General features: G+C 47.8%; 3 protein-coding genes across 3 annotated transcripts in view; 2 read left to right on the forward strand and 1 right to left on the reverse strand.

Moving 5' to 3' along the window:
* pde9aa (phosphodiesterase 9aa) overlaps nt 1-2341 on the forward strand; it is an 8177-nt gene extending 5836 nt beyond the window's left edge. Inside the window, exons 8-14 of the mRNA XM_079357078.1 lie at nt 754-910; nt 995-1108; nt 1200-1304; nt 1394-1522; nt 1748-1843; nt 1917-2130; nt 2172-2341. Of these exons, the coding sequence (XP_079213204.1) occupies nt 754-910; nt 995-1108; nt 1200-1304; nt 1394-1522; nt 1748-1843; nt 1917-1967 (652 nt within the window). The 3' untranslated portion in view covers nt 1968-2130; nt 2172-2341. The remainder of the gene's footprint in view (nt 1-753; nt 911-994; nt 1109-1199; nt 1305-1393; nt 1523-1747; nt 1844-1916; nt 2131-2171) is intronic.
* On the reverse strand, nt 2238-6537 carry wdr4 (WD repeat domain 4). Its single transcript, XM_079357076.1, has 11 exons — nt 6180-6537; nt 5763-5831; nt 5463-5609; nt 5166-5322; nt 4971-5083; nt 4825-4885; nt 4585-4689; nt 4079-4143; nt 3813-3999; nt 3334-3403; nt 2238-2665 (listed from the first exon to the last, which is right to left on the reverse strand). Exons 1-11 carry the CDS (start codon nt 6260-6262, stop codon nt 2484-2486), a joined length of 1239 nt encoding a protein of 412 aa, XP_079213202.1. The 5' UTR covers nt 6263-6537; the 3' UTR covers nt 2238-2483.
* A 172-nt stretch (nt 6538-6709) lies between these two features.
* Nucleotides 6710-23582, forward strand: LOC306832974 (uncharacterized protein). The gene is made up of 13 exons (XM_079357996.1): nt 6710-6838; nt 7088-7145; nt 8042-8144; nt 9084-10259; nt 11309-11372; nt 11564-11688; nt 11782-11809; nt 12928-12993; nt 17911-17989; nt 19201-19315; nt 19766-20448; nt 20497-21070; nt 23302-23582. The coding sequence occupies exons 2-13, from the start codon at nt 7101-7103 to the stop codon at nt 23460-23462; spliced, it is 3219 nt and encodes a 1072-aa protein (XP_079214122.1). The 5' UTR covers nt 6710-6838; nt 7088-7100; the 3' UTR covers nt 23463-23582.
* Nucleotides 23583-23688: the final 106 nt, after the last annotated feature.

Below are 23688 nucleotides of genomic sequence, written 5' to 3' on the forward strand. Positions count from 1 at the left end.
TCTTGTCCTCTGGTCTCCTGTCCTCTCTGCATGGCTCCTGTGCTTGTGTCTCATCTTGTCCTCTGGTCTCCTGTCCTCTGTGCGTGGCTCCTGTACTTGTGTCTCATCTTGTCCTCTGGTCTCCTGTCCTCTGTGCACGGCTCCTGTGCTTGTGTCTCATCTTGTCCTCTGGTCTCCTGTCCTCTGTGCATGGCTCCTGTGCTTGTGTCTCATCTTGTCCTCTGGTCTCCTGTCCTCTGTGCTTGTGTCTCATCTTGTCCTCTGGTCTCCTGTCCTCTGTGCTTGTGTCTCATCTTGTCCTCTGGTCTCCTGTCCTCTGTGCATGGCTCCTGTGCTTGTGTCTCATCTTGTCCTCTGGTCTCCTGTCCTCTGTGCTTGTGTCTCATCTTGTCCTCTGGTCTCCTGTCCTCTGTGCATGGCTCCTGTGCTTGTGTCTCATCTTGTCCTCTGGTCTCCTGTCCTCTGTGCTTGTGTCTCATCTGGTCCTCTGGTCTCCTGTCCTCTGTGCGTGGCTCCTGTGCTTGTGTCTCATCTTGTCCTCTGGTCTCCTGTCCTCTGTGCATGGCTCCTGTACTTGTGTCTCATCTTGTCCTCTGGTCTCCTGTCCTCTGTGCACGGCTCCTGTGCTTGTGTCTCATCTTGTCCTCTGGTCTCCTGTCCTCTGTGCTTGGCTCCTGTGCTTGTGTCTCATCTTGTCCTCTGGTCTCCTGTCCTCTGTGCTTGTGTCTCATGTTGTCCTCTGGTCTCCTGCAGGTACCAGATAAATGCCAGGACGGATCTGGCGGTCCGTTACAACGACATCTCTCCCCTGGAGAATCATCACTGTGCCGTCGCCTTTCAGATCTTCTCTCAGCCCGACTGCAACATCTTCTCCAGCTTTGACCCCGAGGCCTTCAAACAGATCCGACAGGTGAGACTCCGCCCACCCGTCCTCCGTCTCTCAGGTCGGCTCACGCTGGACGACGTGTTCTCACTGTGTCTGTGTCTCTGACAGGGGACCATCACTCTGATCCTGGCCACAGACATGGCTCGACACGGGGAGATCCTGGACTCCTTCAAGCAGAAGGTGGACAGCTTTGACTACACGGACGAGGAGCACGTCACCTGTGTAAGACCTTCACGCTACGTTCTGATTGTGAAAGCTGACACTTTGTTGTGCGAGTGGTGAAACAGAGACGCTCCTCTCCTCCCTGTCACAGCTGAAGATGGTGCTCATCAAATGCTGCGACATCTCCAACGAGGTGCGTCCCATGGAGGTGGCTGAGCCGTGGGTGGACTGTCTGCTGGAGGAGTACTTCATGCAGGTGAGTGTCCCGGGGTCTGTGGTGGCGCTCGGAGACGCTGCAGGGTGAGCGGGTCCTTCTTCAGCGTTTGTCTCGCCTGTGCGTCTCAGAGCGACCGGGAGAAGGCGGAAGGACTCCCCGTGGCGCCCTTCATGGACAGAGAAAAGGTCACCAAGCCCACGGCTCAGATCGGCTTCATCAAGTTCGTCCTCATCCCCATGTTTGAGACCGTGATGAAGGTGAGTCTCTGCTGTTAGAACTCCACAAACTACATTACCCATGAGCCTTATCTGAAACCCTGCTAACCCCGCTAACCGCTACAGTCAAACACATTTCACTCTCACAAACGTTTGTTGTGACCGACTCGGGGGGTGAGGAGACGACGGGGGGGATGTGGGTTCACTCCAGGTGTATACAGAGACAGGACTAATGTGTGTGTGTGTGTGTGTGTGTGTGTGTGCCAGCTGTTCCCACAGATCGAGGAGGCGATGGTGCAGCCGCTCAGAGAGTCCAGAGACCGATACGAGGAGCTCAAACAGATCGACGACGCCATGAACGAGGTCAGCTGATTTCCACGCCGGCTCGTTGAACTTGTTTGAACGGCGAGCCGTAAGAAGACGTTTGTCTCCGCAGGTGCAGAAGAAGAAGAGCGAGAGCCTGACCATCGGAGGGAAGAAGAAGTGAAGAGGAGGAGGAGGAGCTTCAATCCACCAATCCACAGACGTGTGTGTGCAGAGCACGAGTGTGACCTGAAGTGACCCCGTCGGACACGCTGGTCCGGGTCGGCCTGTCCTCTGATGGCGAGCTGTGTGTGCGTGTGTGTGTGTGCGTGTGTGTGTGCGTGTGTGTGTGCGTGTGTGTGTGCGTGTGTGTGTGCGTGCTGAGGAGCAGACGGACGACAGTCGACATTTGTACAGCACAGAAAGTTCAGTGAACGATCTTTAGATACACGACTTGTTTTTGGTTTTTTATTTGAGATGTTGTTTTTTACAGATTGTACAGATTTATAGTGACCTTTGTTCTTTCCTACAAAAATAAAAAGAAAAGGACGACTTTAATTATCAGACGTGACTCGTCTCTGCTTCAGAGGACATTTAAAAAAAAATAAAAAATCAAAGTTGGAGCCAAAAATAAAAACTCAAAAACCCGTCCTGCACGTCTCTCCTTCACGTTTATCTCAAACTCTTCTCATTGGTCCGTTCACGGCGTCACTGTCTTCTTCTTCTTCCTGTTGTTCCCGTTGGCGTTCTGAGCCGCCGCCGCCGCCGTCCTCTTCAGCTGCTGCTCCTCCAGCCTCTGCTGCTTCTTCTGCCGGTACGCCGTCACGTTGTCGAAGGTCACCTTGTGCAGGTGCTGGAAGCGGCTGCTGGACGTCACGCAGGCTGAGGGGAGGAAACACAGCAGCACGTTTTTATCGTCAGAAGAAGAAGAAGAGCTTCATGTTCCGACCTCCGAGCAGACGGGAGAGACGAGGACGAGCAGGAATGTGTGACAGCGTTACAAAGAGGACCCGACCTTTTCAAACAACACGCCTGTTCGCTGTCTGACACGTCGGCCGCCATTTTTAATCTGTTGTAAAAAAAATAGCAAACATCTGCGTCCACAGGAGAAGCTAAACTGCACGCCAAGTCAACGACCACGGCTTCGACACGCCCAACATTTCATTTTACCAAGTCGTCCAATCAGGCGTCGTCATGGAAACTAAAGCGTCGCACGATGACGTCACACGGCGTGATTGTCGACGCAGAAACACATCTTGCTGAAACGCCGTTTACAGACGAGAGGTCAAAACCGACCTTTTAAGACCCGCCTCCTTGAGGACGCGACCTCGCCACTCCTCTGTTTGGATCGAGCGTATCTGTCAGGATTTTAAACGCCGAGTGGAGTCGAGCGATTGGCGGCCGTGACAGAAGCTCCTCCCCCTCAGTCCGCTGGCTGAAATCGAACAGTGAGGAGGAGTCTCGGGTTTGAACCCCGTGTGACCCTGCAGGTTATTTCTGTCCCGTGGGACGTGAGGACGGCGAGGACGTGGACGAGTGTGATGACTCACCCTGAAGTGTCTCGCTGTGAGGACGCAGCGCTGCGGTCGCTCGCTGCAGCTCGGGGCTCTCTGCGGCGCTCTGGGACGAACAGAAGGACACACAATCAAACAGTGTGTGTGTGTGTGTGTGTGCGTGCGTGCGTGCGTGCGTGCGTGCGTGCGTGCGTGCGTGCGTGCGTGCGTGCGCGTGTGTGCGTGTGTGTGAGTCACGTCCTTGTTGGGACGTGTGGACAGCTCACAGTGGTTTCCTCTTCACGCTCCTCGTCCTCCCACACGCTGAATGTAAACAGCGAGCTGAAGGTAACACTTTACAGTTTAAATGTCATCTCGGATTCGTCCAGCAGGGGGCGCCGACGGCCTGGAGGATGAGTCCCTCCTTATTGGAGCAGCGAGGACGAGGAAGGAGGACAATCCTCTGAGGAGCTATGATCCAGGAAACATGAGCAGCTGTCCTATCAAAATAAAAGCATGAGAGTAGCCTGATGTACCTCCCAGCTGTCCTCAGTCCGCGTGTAGATCTGGAGCGGCGTCTCCGTGGAGTCCATCAGCACCCAGAGCCGGCCCTGGGGGTCAAAGGTCATGTCTGTGGGACAGTGAGGCAGAGGGAGCCGGCTGTGAGGGACCATCTTCTGCTCCGAGTCCTCCTCCAGAGAGAAGAAGTGAAGCGTGGACACTCTGGGGACAGAAGACAGACGATGAGCTCACGCCAGCAGGTGCTGCAGCGAGTGACGGACAAACAGGAAGTGACACTCACCTGTCACACAGCACGGCCACGTGCTGAGCGTCAGGTGAGCTGCTGATGCGGCACACAGTGGGCTTCTGGGAAATAAAACAGAGAGCGTCTTAGAGAAGCTTCTGAATGTAGAGCGACCTGGATCTCACACACACACACACACACACACACACACACACACACACACACACACACACACACACACACACACACACACACACACACACACACACACACACACACACACACACACACACACACACACACACACACACACACACACACACACACACACACAGCTCAGCAGAGAAACACAAAGCCTTTAAAGCAACAACTCGCAGGAATTCAGCGTGTCAACAGCACGCCGCCGCCGTTAAAGCTGCAGAACACGAGACGAGGATGACGCTGCTAACCACGCAGCGGGACGTTCCTCTCTGCAGGGATGAACACACTCGCTCACTCTCTCTCTCTCTCTCCGTCTTCTTCTGTCTCCGCCCACTTCCTGTCAGCCGTGCGTCACGCCTTACCTTCTGTTTGTCAGCGTCACACGGGGGCGTGTCTTCCAGCTCGCCGAGCTCGCAGCTCTGCAGTTTACGACCGGACTGGAAGTCCCACAGCTTCAGCGTCCCGTCCTGACGAACACAGAAAAACCTTCATTTGAAACCTCCCGTCTCCATGACAACCAGCTCCTAAACACACACACACACGCCGCTGCTGCGTTGCCTTTTATTCTAAGTTTGTGTTTCAGATTTGGATTTTTGACGCACCCCTGATCCGGAGAGCAGCCAGCGAGGATGACCTGCGGGGACGAGCAGACAGCTGACAAACCTGCGAGGAAGAGCGAGCACGGTTCAGTCAGAGCACGCCACACGCCACACGCCTTCATGGATGAACGGAGGCTTATCTGACTCACTGCTCGTGTCCCAGGCAGAAGGACTGGATGTTGTACGGGGACCTGAGGTGGCTCACTCGGATCTTCTCGTCGCGGTCGGCTGTGATGAGGAACTTGTTGTCCGGGGAAACGGTCTGAAAGAGAACGCACAGTGAGAGAAGCTGCACAGCGTGTCAACAGGTGAGCTCAGAACAAGAGCTTCTGATTGGTTCTTACGACAGCCAGCAGCATGGACAGGTGACCCATCCTCAGCTCGCCCTCGCTCTGCGGCTCCGTCACCGAGAACGAGTACACGTCTCCGGATTTGTCTCCAGCCAGCAGCTCGTCCTCCGTCTGACTGAAGAACAGGGCGGTGCACCTCCTCGCCACCCACCTGTGTGACACACACACACACACACACACACACACACACACACACACACACACACACACACACACACACACACACACACACCTGACATCAGTGTGTGTACAGAGCGCGGAGCAGCAGTGACGGAGAGCTTCAGTCCGTACCTGACGCTGACGCACTGCCACGACGGCTCACAGCGAATCAGGACCAGCCTCTTGTTGTCGTCCGTCAGCGCCAGCAGCTTTCCAGACGGAGACACGGCGAACGCCAGGACTTTGTCACTTCCTGTTTCCTCTGACGCTCCACCATCGCTGATGAAAGATGAAATAAACATGTTAAAAGTAGCATTCCTTCAGTGCTCCGTCTGCACCTGGCCCCTCCCCCTCTGAAGCCACGCCCCCTTACTGAGAGTTTTGAAAGGTGGCTTTAAATAAAACGCATTCAATTATTTATTTATTTTTTACCTGCTGGTGTCTTCCTTTGTGTTCTTCGGCCTTTTCTCTGATTGGCTGCAGTCAAACACAAACGGCTCTCTGCGAGACAAATCACAACAACAACCTTAAAAACCTGTTTAATAACCGATTAACCGATTAGGAAGACTCGATCTGTCAGTACAAACACATTTATTTACAGACCATTTATTTATATGAAATTATCAGTGTGTATTTTATGATTCAAATGTGGAACATATGTTTTGACTTTTGGGAACCTCCGAGGATCCGTAGTCCTGCAGGTACCTGTGCACGTGTCAACAAACATTCACTCCATTCTAATGTGAGTGACTGACAGCAGAGCTTAGCATTAGCTGCTAGCTCACCAAACCAAAACAGACAGCACGTGGACCCACCGTAGGAGGAGGAGACGTGTCACGTGACGCTCACCTGTCCTGCTCGGTGTCGACCGACACCAGTTTGGTGTCGCAGGTGAAGATGAATCTCCCTCCACAGAAACCCACAGTGCTCATGTCTGCTGTGTTTATGTAGCATGCGACGACAGGAAGAGGGGAGCCCACGCGGACAGGAAGGAAGGCTATTATGTCGCGCGTGATTGACGTCACAAATGGCACGCCCCCCTCGAGAAAGTACAGAATGTACACAAAGAGTGTGAAGTGTTGAAGACATGAGCTTTTATACGAAACAAACACATAATAACCTCTCTGATCAATGGTGTGCAGCGGAAGTGTTCAAGTACGTCAGATCTGACGTCGATTAATCGACTTTAATCGACTACATTCAGCTCCAAATCCAGCTTTACGAGTGAATGAGCATTCATTCAAATGCTTCCCCAGGAGTTTAAATGACACTGTCGCTGTTCTACATGGACAAAATGACCGAATATCAACCGAATATTATTCGACTTGGAGATGAAAACACAGAATAAAGAGAGTGAGGAGCACACACACACACGATAGTGAGGGAGGGGGCGTGTTCTGTCGCTTCCACGGGGGGGTTACATAAAAGGTGAAGAGTGTGTGTTATGTGCATGCTGCTGCGAGAGAGCTGAGCAGAGGAGCTTCCAGAAGCCTTTCTTTAATCCACAGGTAACATATACGTGTGTGTGTGTGTGTGTGTGTGTGTGTGTGTGTGTGTGTGTGTGTGTGTGTGAGAGAGAGAGAGAGATTCATGGAGACTTCATAACAAGGAGTCCATCTCACTCTGCAGATTTATATGTCGCTCATTGTGTTCGCTGAATGAGCCGCTGTTGAATATTCAAGTTGTCCCGTCGTGTTTGTTTGTTGTATTTGTTGTTGTTTATTGTTATGTAATGGTATTCACTGATGCTCTGACAGACAGCGCAGAAAGATGGCGGCTTCCCTGCTGAGGATAGGACGACTGGGTTGTGTCAAGGTAAAGTGTTCAAACGACTCTTCTTCTGCTGTTTTCTTCTCATGCTGTTGTATGAAACACTCGCTCAGTGTGTTCTGTTGTTTTCTCTGCACACATGTCAGAGCAGCCTCATGGTGTTCATGTTACCCTGCAGCTCCATGCTCGGCTCTTTAAATCTGTAAATCCTGTTTTTGGTGAACTTCCTGTGAGTCCAGACTCTTTGAATCATGTCAGCAGGCTGTGAGCTGACCCACAGGCCTGGCAGCTGAAGCTCCTTGACTTTGTGAATGTGCAGACAGGGAGGTGTGGTAAATCTTTAACATGAAGCCATAGGCTGTGTGAGCATGCGTGTGCAAGGTTAGAGGGGCCCCACCAGTATGCACTCACTGGTTGGACTGGAAAACGGCCATGCACACAAATGCTAAAAGGAGGAGTGACTCAGACTGGTACACAGGGGTTAAGTGTTTGTAACCCTCCCTAACATGAGCAGGGTGATCCTGACGTTTGTGTGCACACAGCTGATGTATATTCATCTTCACGGACTCTAAACAGTCTGTCGCTCCAAAGTCACCATTTAAAGTCATTTGACTTCAGCCAAACATCTGCAGACAGGTGAAATAGTGGATTTCAGTTTAAGGTGGGAAACTTCAGATTAGGACAAATTGCCAATTTTGGGGATTTTGGGATGGCCAATAAAATTGTTATACCCTCTGGACACACCCCCAATGTTTCAGAATATTAAATTATTTTAATCTGAAAAAGTTGCATCCAAAAAGTTTTGCAGAGGATATTTTCTCTTGACTTTAATCATAGTTTACTGGTTCATTGACAGCTGTATGAGATAATATATTGTGTGTGTGTGTGTGTGTGTGTGTGTGTGTGTGTGTGTGTGTGTGTGTGTGTGTGTGTGTGTTCAGTGTTTGCAGGCTGAGAGCTGGAGCGCTCTGCGTAGAGCACCTGCAGCTGCGGCCTTTAGCTCTAAATCTGGTGGTTCTAAGAAGTCCTCCAAGAAGAGTTCAGGTAGGTTTTGTTTTTTCAGTAAAACTTAAAGGGGACAAACAGCGCCCCCCTGTGGTCTAAATGAATCATCAGTGTTTCTGAGCTTTGGTCCAAATATAACATGAATGAAGCAGCAGAGGAGGTTTGAGACCCTGTAGAAACCAGCTCTCTCTGAACGCTCTGTTTCAGTGTGTGTCTCTTTAAATGTAATAAGCCCCGCCCCCTGAGTTTTCCCCGTAGACATCACTCCACTGTAGAGAATAAAAATGGCCGACCTGTGTAAAAGTTTTACTCTAGGCTGGAGGTGGAGTCCATGGGAGGAGATACCAGGAGAGGGGAGGGGCTTATTGACCAGAGTCCCACTTGTGATGTCACAAACGGAGAAAATGTCAAGCTTTTTTTTGGCTTCGTGCAGCGAACACAAGTGTTTTTAAACAGCTGACAGAAATAAAAACAGAGTTAAAGATGAAATGCACACCTGAATGTTTTTATAGCCATGCCACCCCTATGCGTTAAATGTGACAAAGGGTCAAAGGTCAGGGCAGAAACAGCTGCTCTGTAAATACAAAGCCTCTTGACTCTTGCTGCTGCTGACATGTTTGATTTGAGGAGATGTTGATGTTTGTGTGTTGCTCAGTTAATGTGGTTATTCATTAAGGTCATGTGTTGGATGAGAACGACCTCGTGATCCTCGACGTAATTTTGACTTTTCTTCCTCAGATGTCGATGATTATTAAACCTCTCAGCAGCATCTTTAGCTCCTTGATGAATCTAAGATACAAAGATCTCTTGTTCCTCTTTGACCCGTCTTATAGTTTAACTCATAGACCTGTTTTTATTCTCCTTTAAAGCAGTACATGCATTTATTAAAAATGTTGGGACAGTTTCTAATAACGTCATTAAAATGTGTTTGGAGGGAAATAATTGCTCTCGTCTGCTTGCACTCTTCCTTCGTCCTAGACAAAGACCAGGCTAAAACGTACTTCGATATAGAGAAACTTGTCCAGCACAAGACATTCGATCCTCCCAAGGATGTTTCTCAGGCAGTAACCGCTGCAGCAGCACAAGCTGCAGCAAAACCCATCATGGAGTCTGCTGCTGCTGCTGCACCTGAGGCTGTAGCAGAGGCCGTCGCTGAAGCTGCACCTGTGGTTGAAGCCGTCGCCGAAGCTGCACCTGTGGTTGAGGCGGTTGCCGAAGCTGCACCTGTAGCAGAGGCCGTCGCTGAAGCTGCACCTGTGGTTGAAGCGGTCGCTGAAGCTGCACCTGTGGTTGAAGCGGTCGCTGAAGCTGCACCTGTGGTTGAAGCGGTTGCCGAAGCTGCTGCACCTGTGGCTGAAGCTGCTGCACCTGTGGCTGAAGCCGTCACTGAAGCTGCACCTGTTGTGGAAGCGGTCGCCGAAGCTGCTGCACCTGTGGTGGAAGCGGTTGCCGAAGCTGCACCTGTGGTTGAAGCCGTCGCTGAAGCTGCACCTGTGGTTGAAGCGGTTGCCGAAGCTGCACCTGTGGTGGAAGCGGTTGCCGAAGCTGCACCTGTGGTGGAAGCGGTCGCCGAAGCTGCACCTGTGGTTGAAGCGGTTGCCGAAGCTGCACCTGTGGTTGAAGCTGCACCTGTGGTTGAAGCTGCACCTGTGGTTGAAGCGGTTGCCGAAGCTGCACCTGTGGTTGAAGCGGTCGCTGAAGCTGCACCTGTGGTGGAAGCGGTTGCCGAAGCTGCACCTGTGGTGGAAGCGGTTGCCGAAGCTGCACCTGTGGTGGAAGCGGTTGCCGAAGCTGCACCTGTGGTTGAAGCTGCACCTGTGGTTGAAGCTGCACCTGTGGTTGAAGCTGCACCTGTGGTTGAAGCTGCACCTGTGGTTGAAGCCGTAGAAGAAGCAGTCGCTGAGGTTGTTGCAGAAGCTGCACCTATTGTCGAAGCTGTTGCTGAAGCCGTCGTGGAGGCTGCACCACTGGTTGCTCAAGTTGTGCCTGAAGCCGCACCAGTGGTTGAAGTAGTGGCTGAAGCTGCAGCAGCCATAGCTGAAGCTGCTGCTGAGGCCGCTTCCCCCGAACCTGAAACTGCAGCAGCAGTTGAAGCAGCACCAGCCGCTGAAGAAGCAGCTCCTGAAGCCCCAGCTGCTGAAGAACCGTCTGAGGGTACACACTACTACCTCCCCCTCCCCCACAATCCTTCTCTTTTCCTCTGTGGACCCTGCAGTCTACCAGCAGTCATTCTCATCCCCACTTATTCAATTAAGCAGTAGCCGTTTGTGATGAGGGTTAACGATAAACTGTAAAGATACCGGACATCACAAACACACTTTATTTTTATTTTTATTTTTTTTGGGTTGTGTCAATGTAAAACTTTTGGTGTCACTTCTTCAAACTACATCTCCCCCCCCCATCCACCCCCCCATCCACCATGCCATAAGCACCAGATCAGCCTGCAGTTCCTCGTCTCATGTGTTTGATGCATCGACTAACCCATCACACTTCTGTCATGCAGGTTTCTTTTTGCACACGTCTCCTCTCATGCTGTTCCTTCCTCACACACTAATCTCAGCTTGCTTCATCCTGCATTTGTCCGAGCTATTTCTTCTTTCCACCTTTTTGTTTTCTTCAAAGTGTTTCCAACAATCCTGTTGATTTCTTGTATTGCTTGTTCTCGTTTTATTTTGTGCTTTGTAAAGCTACTGTTAACGCTGCTGTCATCACTGATAGAGGAGACTGTTTAAAGGTTTCAGGCCTCACCTGTCCTGTAGTTCTTTACCTCCCTCTCTCTCCTCACACGTCTTCCTGAGCGGCGTGGTAGATGTGTGATCGCTCCCGACACACAGGGGTTCATATGTAAATGTAAACTTTCCTCCTTTTTTTTTTTTTTTTTTTTTTTTTGTGCGTCATTGTAAATGTGACGGGTGATTCTGTACCGTGGTTGCGCTGCGTTCAAAGTCGGCGGTTGGCGGTCTGTACTGTACAGCAGCAGTTCTGTCGGTGTGTAGTATATAGCATGACCTTTTAACCCTTCGACTGACCCTTTCTGTCTTTGGCCTGTAGCTGGTGACTCCTTCTTGAGCCACAGTCTGATGTGCATGTGGGTTCCTCTTCACACTGGACTGCTTGTATTTGAACAGATGAAGTCCAAACTTGTTGTTTACTTTGTTTGTTTGTGAACTAAAATTCGGTCTTATTCTCCGTGTGACTCGCAGCTCAAATGGATCCAATCCAGAAGCTCTTCTTGGACTCCATACATGAATACGCCGCAAAAAGCCAGTAAGTCCCAAAACCTCCTGAAGTCCAGAGAGCTGAGTCGGAGTTGTCCCTTCATTTTAAAAAGGAGCAGGATGTAACTCTGACCCCTAGTGGTTAAGATGGGTACTGCAGTGTAAATTCTAAACATGAGATGGGGGTCTTTGAAAATGTCTGCGTGCTGCTAACAGTGGACCTGTGTGTCGGTCCTGCAGGACCACAGGTGGGCTGGTCGATGCAGGTGGGGAGTATGAAAAGGCTCTGGCTGAGGAGGTTGCAAAGCTTCAGAGACTCTACGGGGGCGGAGACCTCACAGCTTTCCCAGAGTTCACATTCACAGGTGAGTGTGAGGAGGACGAGATGGGATGTGTCTTTTCTTCTTGGCGTGCAGAAAGCGGATCATAACACGCTTCTTCGCTCTGGTTTATTTCAGAGCCTAAGTTTGATGAGGTCGCCCAGAAGTGAACAGCAGCACTTTAACAAACGCTTTTCTACTGTCGCCTTCCCGCCTGTACGCCTGTCAACCGTCTGCTTCCTGTCAGAGTTACATCAAGCCCCGCCTCCAGCTGCGTCTGTCACTAGTTAGATATTTGAATGTGTACTCTGAAGGGATAGAGATGTACATTTGTGTGAGATAAGGGAACTCTGAGCTGTGAAATAAGCTTTGTGTGTTGAGCCGAATGTAAGGGGAAAATAATAAATCCTGCTTCCTATTCGTTGTGCGCTTGTCTTTCTTTAACAGTCACAGAAATGAAAGCGAGGTCACATGTTCACTCCTTTAACAGTGTGAGTTTAGTTTATAACATGAGCCCTTCAATAAAACACACACACTTTGTTTTAAATGTAAGGTTGTGTTATGACCTTTTGGTCCAGCTCGATGTGAGAAACTCAAGAGTCAACGAATGAGGAAATTCAAACGCTCCAAGTATGAACAATGTCCCTATAAGGAAGGAAAAAAACTGACTTTAATGTCTGAATTTCTTCATAAAACAACATGTTATAAATGTTGCTATAAATAAAACCTGTTCATATCTAGACTGTGCAGAGCGCCCTCTGACCCTAAAGGCAGAGGACAGCGCCCGTGGTCGAACCCCGGGCCCGCGGACCGTAGAGGAAGTGTTTCTGGAAGTAAACCACTGAGCTACACCTCCGGCGGGAGGACAGGTAGTTAATGATGATGTGTCCCATGTGACCTGGAGGGGGGGTGGGGGGGGGGAGATGTAGCTTGAAGAAGTGACACTAAAAGCAGAGGACAGCACCCGTGATCCAACCCCCGGGGCCCGCGGACCTGAGAGATAGAGTCGCCAGCTTAAACCACTGAGCTACAACCTCCACCGGGGATATATAAAGTTTATTGGCCCTTATGACATTTATACACATGCACCACATCCAGCCTGCCAGAAGGGGGCGATCGAGATGTTCCGGCTTCACTTCAACATGAAGCCTTTATAACCAGCGGCACAAACTTTCACCCAGACACATGTTAAATATAAATATAGCAATAAAGTTTATGTTTAAAATGCTGGAGAGACTTAAATCATCAGATATAATGATGAGTTAGAGGCTCCTCTACACTCAGTGTGGATGGGGGGAAAAGCAGAGGACAGCACCCGTGGATCGATCCCGAGGCCCGCGGACCTCCTGGGTTAGAGAAACTGGCAAATGTTGTTTGATGTAGCCACTGAGCTAAACCTCCACCGATGACGTAGAGCACCTGAGCTGTTTATAAGACTCACTACAAGGAAGTACATCACTCATACTCAGTAACTTATCAACTTATCAAGTATGTATATAAACTTTTCTTTTTTTTTCCCATTCAAAAACTTTATTGAACGTTTCTTTTAGTACAAACGTAGAAAACAAGTACATCAAAATTGCAACGTCAACATCCAGCACTTCATTTCAAAATAGAGAAAATAAATGACAATCCTAAGAAATAATAAATGAGGTCTGAACTGAGAAGAAAAAGGAAATTAAGGAGAAATAAATAGTAAATGAAATATACAAGGGTATGTAATGTTAGTTGTCTAATACTTTGGGAAAGTTTTTCAAAACATCGTATATCATTTTTGCTTTTTTTCCATTAATTAGTTTTAAGGACTTGAGATAAAGTTTGAAATCATTCAGAAAAGAGACAAAATTGGGGGATGACTTTAAAAATCTATTCTTGTGAATAAAGAATTTTGCCAGACACAGAATCAAATTAAGACAAAGTTCCTCATTTGTATTGTTTGAGATTCCAAATGTAATATCATCTCTGGAGATGGAAGGTAGACGTGACGATATTCCCTTTGCGATCCATTTATGGATCTCAACCCAGAATGTATGAGTCACATCACATGAGAAAAAGATATGGTCCGTGGTTTCTATGTCACTTTTGCAGAATGAACAGATGTTATCTTCAATATTGAAGCGTAACCTGAGTAATTCTTTGGATGGGTAGATGTCATTCATGATTTTGAAATGTATTTCTTTAGTTTTAGGGGGTAAAGGTAGTTTGAGTTTCAAGGATCTTAGTTTGCCAACAGAATCTTCATCAAATTTATTCAAGATGTTATTTTTGTTTTGCTTTCCTGGGAATGATTTGTCCGTGAATGATTTTCTTATGAAGGAATTATTACACTTTTTATCCCATATCAGAATACCTTGAATTGAAAGTGGAGCCAATCGCGGTTGAATAGTCTGATGTGTCATTATATTTTTCGTCTGGAAGACAAATTCTTGAGGAAGTGCTTTTTGTAGCTTATCAAAATCAGCTTTCATTGGGTTGAAGTTATGTTTTGTGCAGAATTGATCATAGTTTAATAAGTGACCATTGTCATCCATCAAGTCAACCAGGGACCAAATACCTTTTCTAAACCAATCTTCAAAAAACAAAGATTTCTTTCTGTATAGTACATATCTATTATTCCAGAGTACAGTGGAGTGGGGTGAGAAGTTATGGACATATAACAATTTCCAATACAATAATATTTGTTTATGGAACTCTGATAAAGAAATAGGAAGTTTGTTGATGTCAAAATCTGTGACAAGAAGAAATTTTAACCCTCCAATTTTACTAAATAAATGGTTTGGAATACAGAACCAGAAGGAGTTGCTATGTTGGATCCAGGCTTTTATCCAGTTTATTTTTAAAGTTCCATTAAGACAGTCAAAATAAGTCTGTATATAAACTCTTACTTCCTCCTCATGGTCATGAGTGGACTTTACGAGCTGTACTACAGCCAGCCAGCAGGGGGCGGGATATACTCCATGTTTTACATCCTATCCTCAGACCCCTCAGAGAGTTAAAACCAGGGCACGGAGAGGTCAAGGGTCAATCAAGAGTTACAGGTAAGAAGTCTGAATTGGGGGAGGGAGAGCCTGAGCCTTCTGCAGGAACACTTTATAAAAATAAAGTTTACTTTTCCTAATACTGCCTCAGTAAAAAGCTGAATATCTCTGAGAACTAAAGCAGGACCACAGACCTGTCTCAGACTGTGGAGCACATTCTGTCATTAAGTTGGAATCATTAATCACTGACTGACACTAAAAGCAGAGGACAGCACCCGTGAGGGTCCACACTCCTACCTCACATCACAAACACACCTTTTGTTTTTGGTTTATTTGGGTTGTGTCAATGTAAAACTTTTGGTGTCACTTCTTCAAACTACATCTCCCCCCCCCCCCCCCCCCCCCGTCCACCATGCCATAAGCACCAGATCAGCCTGCAGTTCCTCGTCTCATGTGTTTATAAAACAACATGTTATAAATGTTGCTATAAATAAAAGCTGTTTCTATCTAGACTGCAGAGCGCCCTCTGACCCTAAAGGCAGAGGACAGCGCCCGTGGTCGAACCCCGGGCCCGCGGACCGTAGAGGAAGTGTCTTTGAAGTAAACCACTGAGCTACACCTCCGCCGGGAGGACAGGTAGTTAATGATGATGTGTCCCATGTGACCTGGAGGGGGGGGGGGTCTGATAAACCACTGTCTGCTACGTGCGTCAGCGGTTACGTCGGCTGTAAATGAAACTGATTTATTCTCGTGATGACAGCTTCTGTAGTTTATAAAGAATTGTGCTTAAATGGATTTAAAAGGATCTCCTTCATTCAGTTCATCGGACACGTCAGGCTCTGGGGATAAACATCAGATATGATTCATAGCGGGCTCGGAGGGGTCAGAGGTCAGCTGAAACACGTCCCAGGTCCACATCACTCACTAAACCTCCTCATTGCTCTTTTTTAAACTGGTTTGAGATTCATGTTATTTCCTGGGTTTTTTTAACAACCACATTGAAGCCATTAATACAGTTTATCCTGACAATGTTGGAGAGACGGCTGAGCAAGAACTCAACATCCTGGTACCTTTCTTAAAGCATGCAAACCATGTGTAATCATTTCAAGAAGTAAACATGAGTGGTGCCTGAAGACGAGCGTATACTCGTCGACCTTTGACCTGCAGAGGTCTGTACTGTACTACAGCCAGCCAGCAGGGGGCGGGATATACTCCATTTTTTACATCCTATCCTCAGACCCCTCAGAGAGTTAAAACCAGGGCACGGAGAGGTCAAGGGTCAATCAAGAGTTACCTGTAAAAAGTCTGAATTGGGGGAGGGAGAGCCTGAGCCTTCTGCAGGAACACTTTATAAAAATAAAGTTTACTTTTCCTAATACTGCCTCAGTAAAAAGCTGAATATCTCTGAGAACTAAAGCAGGACTACAGACCTGTCTCAGACTGTGGAGCACATTCTGTCATTAAGTTGGAATCATTAATCACTGACTGACACTAAAAGCAGAGGACAGCACCCGTGGATCGATCCCGAGGCCCGCGGACCTCCTGGGTTAGAGAAACTGGCAAAGGGTTTTTGATGTAGCCACTGAGCTAAACCTCCACCAATGACAGATGTCACCTGAGCTGTTTATAAAACTCACTATAAGGAAGTACGTCACTCATACTCAGTAACTTATCAACTTATCAAGTCTGTATATAAACTCTTACTTCCTCCTCATGGTCATGAGTGGACTTTACGAGCTGTACTACAGCCAGCCAGCAGGGGGCGGGATATACTCCATGTTTTACATCCTATCCTCAGACCCCTCAGAGAGTTAAAACCAGGGCACGGAGAGGTCAAGGGTCAATCAAGAGTTACAGGTAAGAAGTCTGAATTGGGGGAGGGAGAGCCTGAGCCTTCTGCAGGAACACTTTATAAAAATAAAGTTTACTTTTCCTAATACTGCCTCAGTAAAAAGCTGAATATCTCTGAGAACTAAAGCAGGACTACAGACCTGTCTCAGACTGTGGAGCACATTCTGTCATTAAGTTGGAATCATTAATCACTGACTGACACTAAAAGCAGAGGACAGCACCCGTGATCCGACCCCCGGGACCCGCGGACCTGAGAGATAGAGCCACCAGCTTAAACCACTGAGCTACAACCTCCACCGTGAATACATAAAGTTTATTGGCCGTTATGACATTTATATACATGCACCACATCCAGCCTGCCAGAAGGGGGCGATCGAGATGTTCCGGCTTCACTTCAACATGAAGCCTTTATAACCAGCGGCACAAACTTTCACCCAGACACACGTTAAATATAAATATAGCAATAAAGTTTATGTTTAAAATGTTGGAGAGACTTAAATCATCAGATATAATGATGAGTGAGAGGCTCCTCTACACTCAGTGTGGATGGGGGGAAAAGCAGAGGATAGCACCAGTGGTTCGATCCCGAGGAACCGCAAAGTGCGGACCTGATGGATTACATAAGCAGACTAACGTCGTTTATGTAGCCACTGAGCCATACCTCCGCCGATGATACAGATCACCTGAGCTGTTTATAAAACTCACTATGAGGAAGTACAGTAACTTATCAAGTATGTATATAAACTCTGATTTCTTATTTTATTTATCTATATTTAAATATGAGACCATATAAGACACAGACAGAGGCAGAAAACATAAACAACACCATTTAAATAATAGTATAATGTCACACAATTACAACAACTGATCAACAATAATATTGTTCTGTTTTTTTTTGTAATAACTAACTAAACAAAAGACTAAACAAAAACTAAACAAAAACTAAATAAAAATAATAATTAAAAAAAATAGGAAAAAAAAATTAAAACTTGAATTTCCCTCGGGATCAATAAAGTATCTATCAATCTATCTAAACATTATTCATGTCTGTATTATTATCCATTCATATAAAAGTGATTTTATTGTGTAATAAATGTAAATAAATACAATTTAGAATCCAACAATCAGAGAATTTCCTCAAGTAATTATTATTATTATAAAAGCTGAGTTAGTAAAAAGACTTCAAGCCTTTAAGTGACTTTACTTATTTAATTCATGTAAGATCATTATCTCATTCACACAAGATATTTTATTGTACTTTTTGGGACTTCTGTTGCTCCGTAGAAAACAAAATAGATTAATATGCAGGCATATTTTACATTCTTCTGTGTTCATATTATTTAGACTCCACACATTTGTTCACACAATTAAAAATTAAAAACATTAATGAACCGACCGTCACGTCTTTAATGTTGTGGAACCTTTGTGTCTCACTCAGGTTTCCGGCCGGAGCACAACACCGGGAGCACGAAATGGCGACCTCCTTGTTACGGTTAGGGCGACTTGGTTCCCTCAAGGTAAAACCACTTTTACTGCATCACAGAAGTGTTTAAATTGTGTTTTATTATTTTATTTTAAACCTTCATAAAGATCAAAATGCTGAATTTCGACGACAGTGGAGGCAACACAGATCAACGATCCTGACCCTGAACGCACCACGGAAAAGGACACACCTGAAACACCTGCGAGCCTCTGAATACAAACATCGGAACCTATCTATGTTAGCACAGATGTACTTGTACTTTCAGTATATTATAGCTGTTCGGAAAGGACCACTAAATATAACTGGACGAAGCCTGAGTGACGTCACTCGTGTGTTCCTGCAGGGGGCGCTGGAGTCCCATCGGTGGCGGTCTCCGTGCTGGAAATGCTGTCTCAGCCTAACTTAGAGTCAACCAGACAAGTTGACCAACCAGACAGGCTGAAACTGACGAACTGTCAGTCAGTCAGGTCTTTTATGTTGGACTCACCTTAACATGCCAAAAAAAATGGATGCAATTCTATTTATAAAAGAGCAATCTGTAAGATATCTACTGAAAGCCTCTGCATGTTTCTAATAAGCTCCAGCAGCAGAAAGCTGCTCAAACTAGGATCAATGTTGGAGATGCTTTTGAAACATGGAGAGAGGTTAGAACGCAGAAAGCTTTACAGACCCATGCAGAGCTGGCTAAACACTGAAGCTACAGAGTCCACCACATGCAGAGCTGGATAAACACTGAAGCTACAGTGTCCACCACATGCAGAGCTGGCTAAACACTGAAGCTACAGTGTCTCTACATGCAGAGCTGGCTAAACACTGAAGCTACAGTGTCTCTACATGCAGAGCTGGCTAAACACTGAAGCTACAGTGTCCACCACATGCTTAGCTGGCTAAACACTGAAGCTACAGTGTCCACCACATGCTTAGCTGGCTAAACACTGAAGCTACAGTGTCCACCACATGCTTAGCTGGCTAAACACTGAAGCTACAGTGTCCACCACATGCAGAGCTGGCTAAACACTGAAGCTACAGTGTCCACCACATGCTTAGCTGGCTAAACACTGAAGCTACAGTGTCCACCACATGCTTAGTTGGCTAAACACTGAAGCTACAGTGTCCACCACATGCTGACCTGTGTGAGAGGAGGGGGCGGAGCCAGACAGCTCTGTGTGATGATTAGAGTTTAGACGTTGCTGGCTGAAGTTGTTGCACGTTAGATTCTCACAGTCAGTCGTGTCTCTCCTGCAGTGTCTCCGGTTGGAGAGTCGCGGCGTCCTGAGGAGTCGCAGTGCTGCGGCGCTCTGCACTCAGGCTGAAGAGCCGCCCAAAGCAGCAGCGAAGAAGACCAAGGCAGCGAGCAAGAGTAAGGACTGTTCTGCTTCCTTTCTCAAGTCTGAGGCTTACACTTAAACATTAGATGTAAAATGATCTTTGTGTCCATGACGTTCGATCCTGTTGGTTTGTGATCATAAAGTGTTTTGACGTTAACATGATGACACTCTTCCCTTTCAGTGAACTCAAAGATCTAAATGTTTGTTTTCTCTCCCAGCATTCCTCCATCTCCTTTAAAACCAGGTTGAAGTGTCGCTGATTGTTTTTTATCTTCAATAACACGACTATAAAAAAGTTTAATGGTTAATTTGACGAATGAATAGTATAAATCTGTTTCTCCTTTATTTAGCAGTGTTTGGAAAAGTCTAACCTGGAAGGTTCCAGAAAAGCAGACATGGATGAGAGACACGTTTCCCTCAGACGTTGTTGCTTCCTTGCTTGATTGTTTAACCCTTTCTGTATCATTTACCGTCTTCTTTAGCAGCAGAGCTTCCAGATGAGAGAGCAACATTGCTCGCCTACAAGACCGCAGTGGCCTTCCCCGTTAGACTTTCAGAACCAGCAGCTTTCACAGCACAAGCCGAGCCAGCGTCCAGCCCTGCTGAAGCTGAGCCAGTGGCTGCAGCAGAGGCTCCTGAACCAGCTCCCACAGTCTCTGAGCCCCTGGTCCATGCAGGCGCTCTCACCTCAGCACCTGAAGACACTCCAGCTGCTGCTGCCTCCACCACTCAGGATGAAGCCCCAGCAGCCTCTTCTGAGCCTGATGATGCTGCAGCAGATTCATCCTCCTCCTCCTCATCCAGTGACTCGGATTCAGACTCGGATTCGGACTCTGAGGACGAGAAGTCCGGAGCAAAGACGGCGCCCCCTAAAGTGTCAGTATCTGCTGTGAAAGAAGAAGTCCAGGAGGTCACAGCGGTGAAGGAGGAGCCTGAAGCTGAAGTAGTTCTGGCATCCGCTGCTGAGGCCGTACAAGAGGGCGCTCCAGCTGCAGCAGCTCCCAGTGCCGGCTCAGAGGAGTTAGTAGACTCTGCACCTGAGATCTGCACCGCCACCGAAGGCGCACTAGAGGGCGGTGTGAGCAGCACAGTTGCTACAGCTGAATCTGAAGTGGAACCAGAAATAGAAGATGTTGCAGTTCACGCTACCCCTGAAGTTGAAGTTGTCTCTGAGGCTGCACTCCCACAGGAAGCTGCAGCTGAAGTCCCAGAGCCCACAGGAGCTGCAGCTGAAGTCCCAGAGCCCACAGGAGCTGCAGCTGAAGTCCCAGAGCCCACAGGAGCTGCAGCTGAAGTCCCAGAGCCCACAGGAGCTGCAGCTGAAGTCCCAGAGCCCACAGGAGCTGCAGCTGAAGTCCCAGAGCCCACAGGAGCTGCAGCTGAAGTCCCAGAGCCCACAGGAGCTGCAGCTGAAGTCCCAGAGCCCACAGGAGCTGCAGCCGCTGAAGAGTCGGCCTCTCCTGAAGTCGCTGTAGAAGTTGAAGCTGTCCCCGCTGAAACAGCTGCTGAGGCTGCAGCTGAGGTCTCTGCCCCTGTGGAGGAGGATTTGGTGGATCCTGCTCCTGTAGAAGCTGAAGTGGCTGCGGAGGCTGCAGCTGAAGTCTCTGCCCCTGTGGAGGAGGATTTGGTGGATCCTGCTCCTGTAGAAGCTGAAGTGGCTGCGGAGGCTGCGGCCGAAGTCTCTGCTCCTGTGGAGAGCGCAGAAGAGTTGGTGGACACTGCTCCCGTCGTAGCTGAAGCTGCAGGAGAGGAGCTGCAGGCGGAGGCCCCGCTTGAAGCACCTGAGGGTACACACTACACCACCCTGTTCCTCTCTCTTCCTTCTTTTGTGGAGGGTTTTAGCCCGTGCAGTCGACCCTCCTCCTCCTCTTTTTATCAGCCCTAACTGATTAAATGTAAAGTTAAGATGTTAAGCAGTCCTCACTCATCTCATGAAGTAGCACATGCTTTCTGCGCCATCACTGTCACAGCTAACCTGTCATTGCCTTGCCTGTCAGTGTCAGCTCTGCATGAGGGGAATGTAGTGCATGTGGGTTTATATCATGTTTGCAGGGCTTGTTTTGGGGATGCTGATTTTCCTTCCTGTTGTCTGTTTGGCTTTGCTTCGCCTTGGCTTACAAACTGAAGTTCCTCCTTTGATGTCTCTGACTCGTCCACATGCTGGTCGAACCCTTGGACACTAATCCTGCTCATGTTTCTGCCTCTAACGTCATCGTCCCCTCTGTCAGCCTTCCTGCACTTTGTAAATCCACCTTCCGTCATATTTGACTCTTTAACTTGTCGATCTGTCGCTCACTTCTGCTCATTGTTCTTGATTAAATGTCTCTGTTTGCTGGTCACAGGTTTGGTCAGGTTAATGGTACAGGTAATGGTTTCTTTGTGCCAGGTAATGCTATTGCTAACAGTAATGTTAGAGTGCACATGGTCATACTTGTTGTTTCAGTGAAGACGAGTCGTGGACAGCAGCTGGACCAGCAGCAGCTGGACCAGCAGCAGCTGGTTGGAGACAGTGGAGGTGTTTCATGAAGCAGAATCACTCAGTTACTGTGTGCAGATCCTGATCCACTTATTTCATCAACAAACCGTCAGCAGGGTCCTCTTTAACACGTGACTGAGAGCTGAAGAGTGTCTCCGTGCAAACACAAAGAACATCACTTCAAGTCACTTTAATCTCAACTCATCTGATTTCAACAGTTTAGTCAAGAAGTGCATTTAGCTCTGCAGCCATCCCATAATAAACGTATTGAATGAAAGCATAAAGACTCCAGTCTGCATGAACCTGGAGCTGCTCTAAAGGAGGATTCCCTGCATCACCTACATCATGCATGCAGCTTCATCGTGTTACATAAAGTTTGCACAGCTTTGCATTAGCACATGAAACTTCGTCCCTCAGCTGGTGAAGTGTGCAGCTCACAGCTTGTTATCACCAGGACAGAGGATAGAGAGCCGGCCCCTCTGGCTGTGAGAGCGAGCACACAGCCTTCAGCTCTACTGCTGCAGACAGGACGCTTCTGTTCTGTTACTGTCAGACGATGGAGGCAGAGCAGCAGCATCCAGAGGACTGCTTGTCTTTATATCAGTGAAGCCTGGGGGTTTTAAAGAAGCCTGCCCCTTAAACAAAAAGGTGTCTCTCTGTGATGTTGTCACACAGCTTTTAGGGCACATTGAGAAGTATTCAGACTCTGCAGCATGTGATCTATAGGACCCCGGTTTAAAAAGGACAGAGGATCAAACTCCACTCTGCTCAGACCAGCTGTGTAACTCTGCTTCGTGGATCGACCTCCTTCATAGTCCTGTTGTTTAATTTCATCACTTGTTCATTTCTTTTCCTTTTTTTTTTTAACTTCTTAAATCTCCTCCCCCGAACACCTTTGGGAAACGCACGGTTATTTATTAATGACAAAATGTGAATGTGTCTCTCTGTGATTGTCCTCACATGTTGTCTGACTGTCACAGCATGGTAACAGGGTAACAGGGTCCCAGGACAGGGTTCAGATCAGTCTGCACCTCCGACCAATCAGAAGCATCAAAGTCCTGTTTTTACTGACTTGTTGCCCTTTTTTAAAAACCCGACTGCATTTCACCCGACTGTGCTTCAGTCAGCTTGATTCTCTATTGGAGGTTCTGTCTTCAAGCATGTGTTCCTTCACATGATGTCCCCTAACAAACATGCCCGGTGAGGCTTTTCACACCCGCCCGTCTCCTCACTCTGCTGGGGGTCATGCAGTCTGCAGTCGTAGGAAATGTCCCGCCGTAAACCACCTTTGTCGGCACGTGTGAAAATGTAAATGTGCTGTCGATTTTTAAAGATCTTTTTTTTTCAAAGAGATCTCATTTATGAGAAATACCTAGAGAAGGAACTTTAAAGTGTTTGATGCTTTAAATTCAGTGAGGAGGAAACGAATGGAGAGCCAGTGTTGTATCTCTGTGTTACCTTAAACCGAGGGAGATGTGTGTTCTCACCTTCTTTATCAGCCTTCTCTAACGCTGTCTTCTGTTCCCCCCTCGCCTTCTGCAGAGGCCGCAGCAGCAGCAGCGCCTCCAGAGCCCGAGGAGCCGTTTGACAACAGCACTTATAAAAACAACCAGCACCACAACTACACCCCGTACACATTTGCAGACCTGGATGTAGAGATGGCCAAGTTTCGTCTCCCTCAGCCGTCGGCCGGCAGGCAGTAGAGGGAAACCTTTCCAGAGCTCCCAGAAGAAGATGTCCCTCCTTACACATGATGTCCCCCTTTTACCTGTCAGATCTGCATGAAATGATGCTGTTATATTATTAAAATACACAAATGAGAACGGGACTGTGTCGTTCTGTTTTCTTCTTGTATAAAAGAAAAAGGCAGAAGAAGGGGAAAGGCAAAGATCAAAAGCTTCTTTTATGCTGTTTTCTGCCTTCGGGGGG

This window comes from Symphodus melops (genome assembly GCF_947650265.1).
Source record: "Symphodus melops genome assembly, chromosome: 12".
Taxonomy (NCBI): domain Eukaryota; kingdom Metazoa; phylum Chordata; class Actinopteri; order Labriformes; family Labridae; genus Symphodus; species Symphodus melops.

What these genes read in the sequence shown, in the direction of transcription:
- wdr4 (XM_079357076.1), bottom strand. Translation starts at nt 6,262, where the DNA reads ATGAGCACTGTGGGTTTCTGTGGAGGGAGATTCATCTTCACCTGCGAC. An exon ending in TGTCCATGCTGCTGGCTGTC is followed by an intron (nt 5,084 to 5,165) that starts GTAAGAACCAAT and finishes GTTCTCTTTCAG; the next exon opens with ACCGTTTCCCCGGACAACAA. An exon ending in GGACTGAGGACAGCTGGGAG is followed by an intron (nt 3,404 to 3,812) that starts GTACATCAGGCT and finishes TGTTCGTCCCAG; the next exon opens with AGCGCCGCAGAGAGCCCCGA.
- LOC306832974 (XM_079357996.1), top strand. Translation starts at nt 7,101, where the DNA reads ATGGCGGCTTCCCTGCTGAGGATAGGACGACTGGGTTGTGTCAAG. An exon ending in GACCAAGGCAGCGAGCAAGA is followed by an intron (nt 19,316 to 19,765) that starts GTAAGGACTGTT and finishes CGTCTTCTTTAG; the next exon opens with CAGCAGAGCTTCCAGATGAG. An exon ending in CCCGCTTGAAGCACCTGAGG is followed by an intron (nt 21,071 to 23,301) that starts GTACACACTACA and finishes CGCCTTCTGCAG; the next exon opens with AGGCCGCAGCAGCAGCAGCG.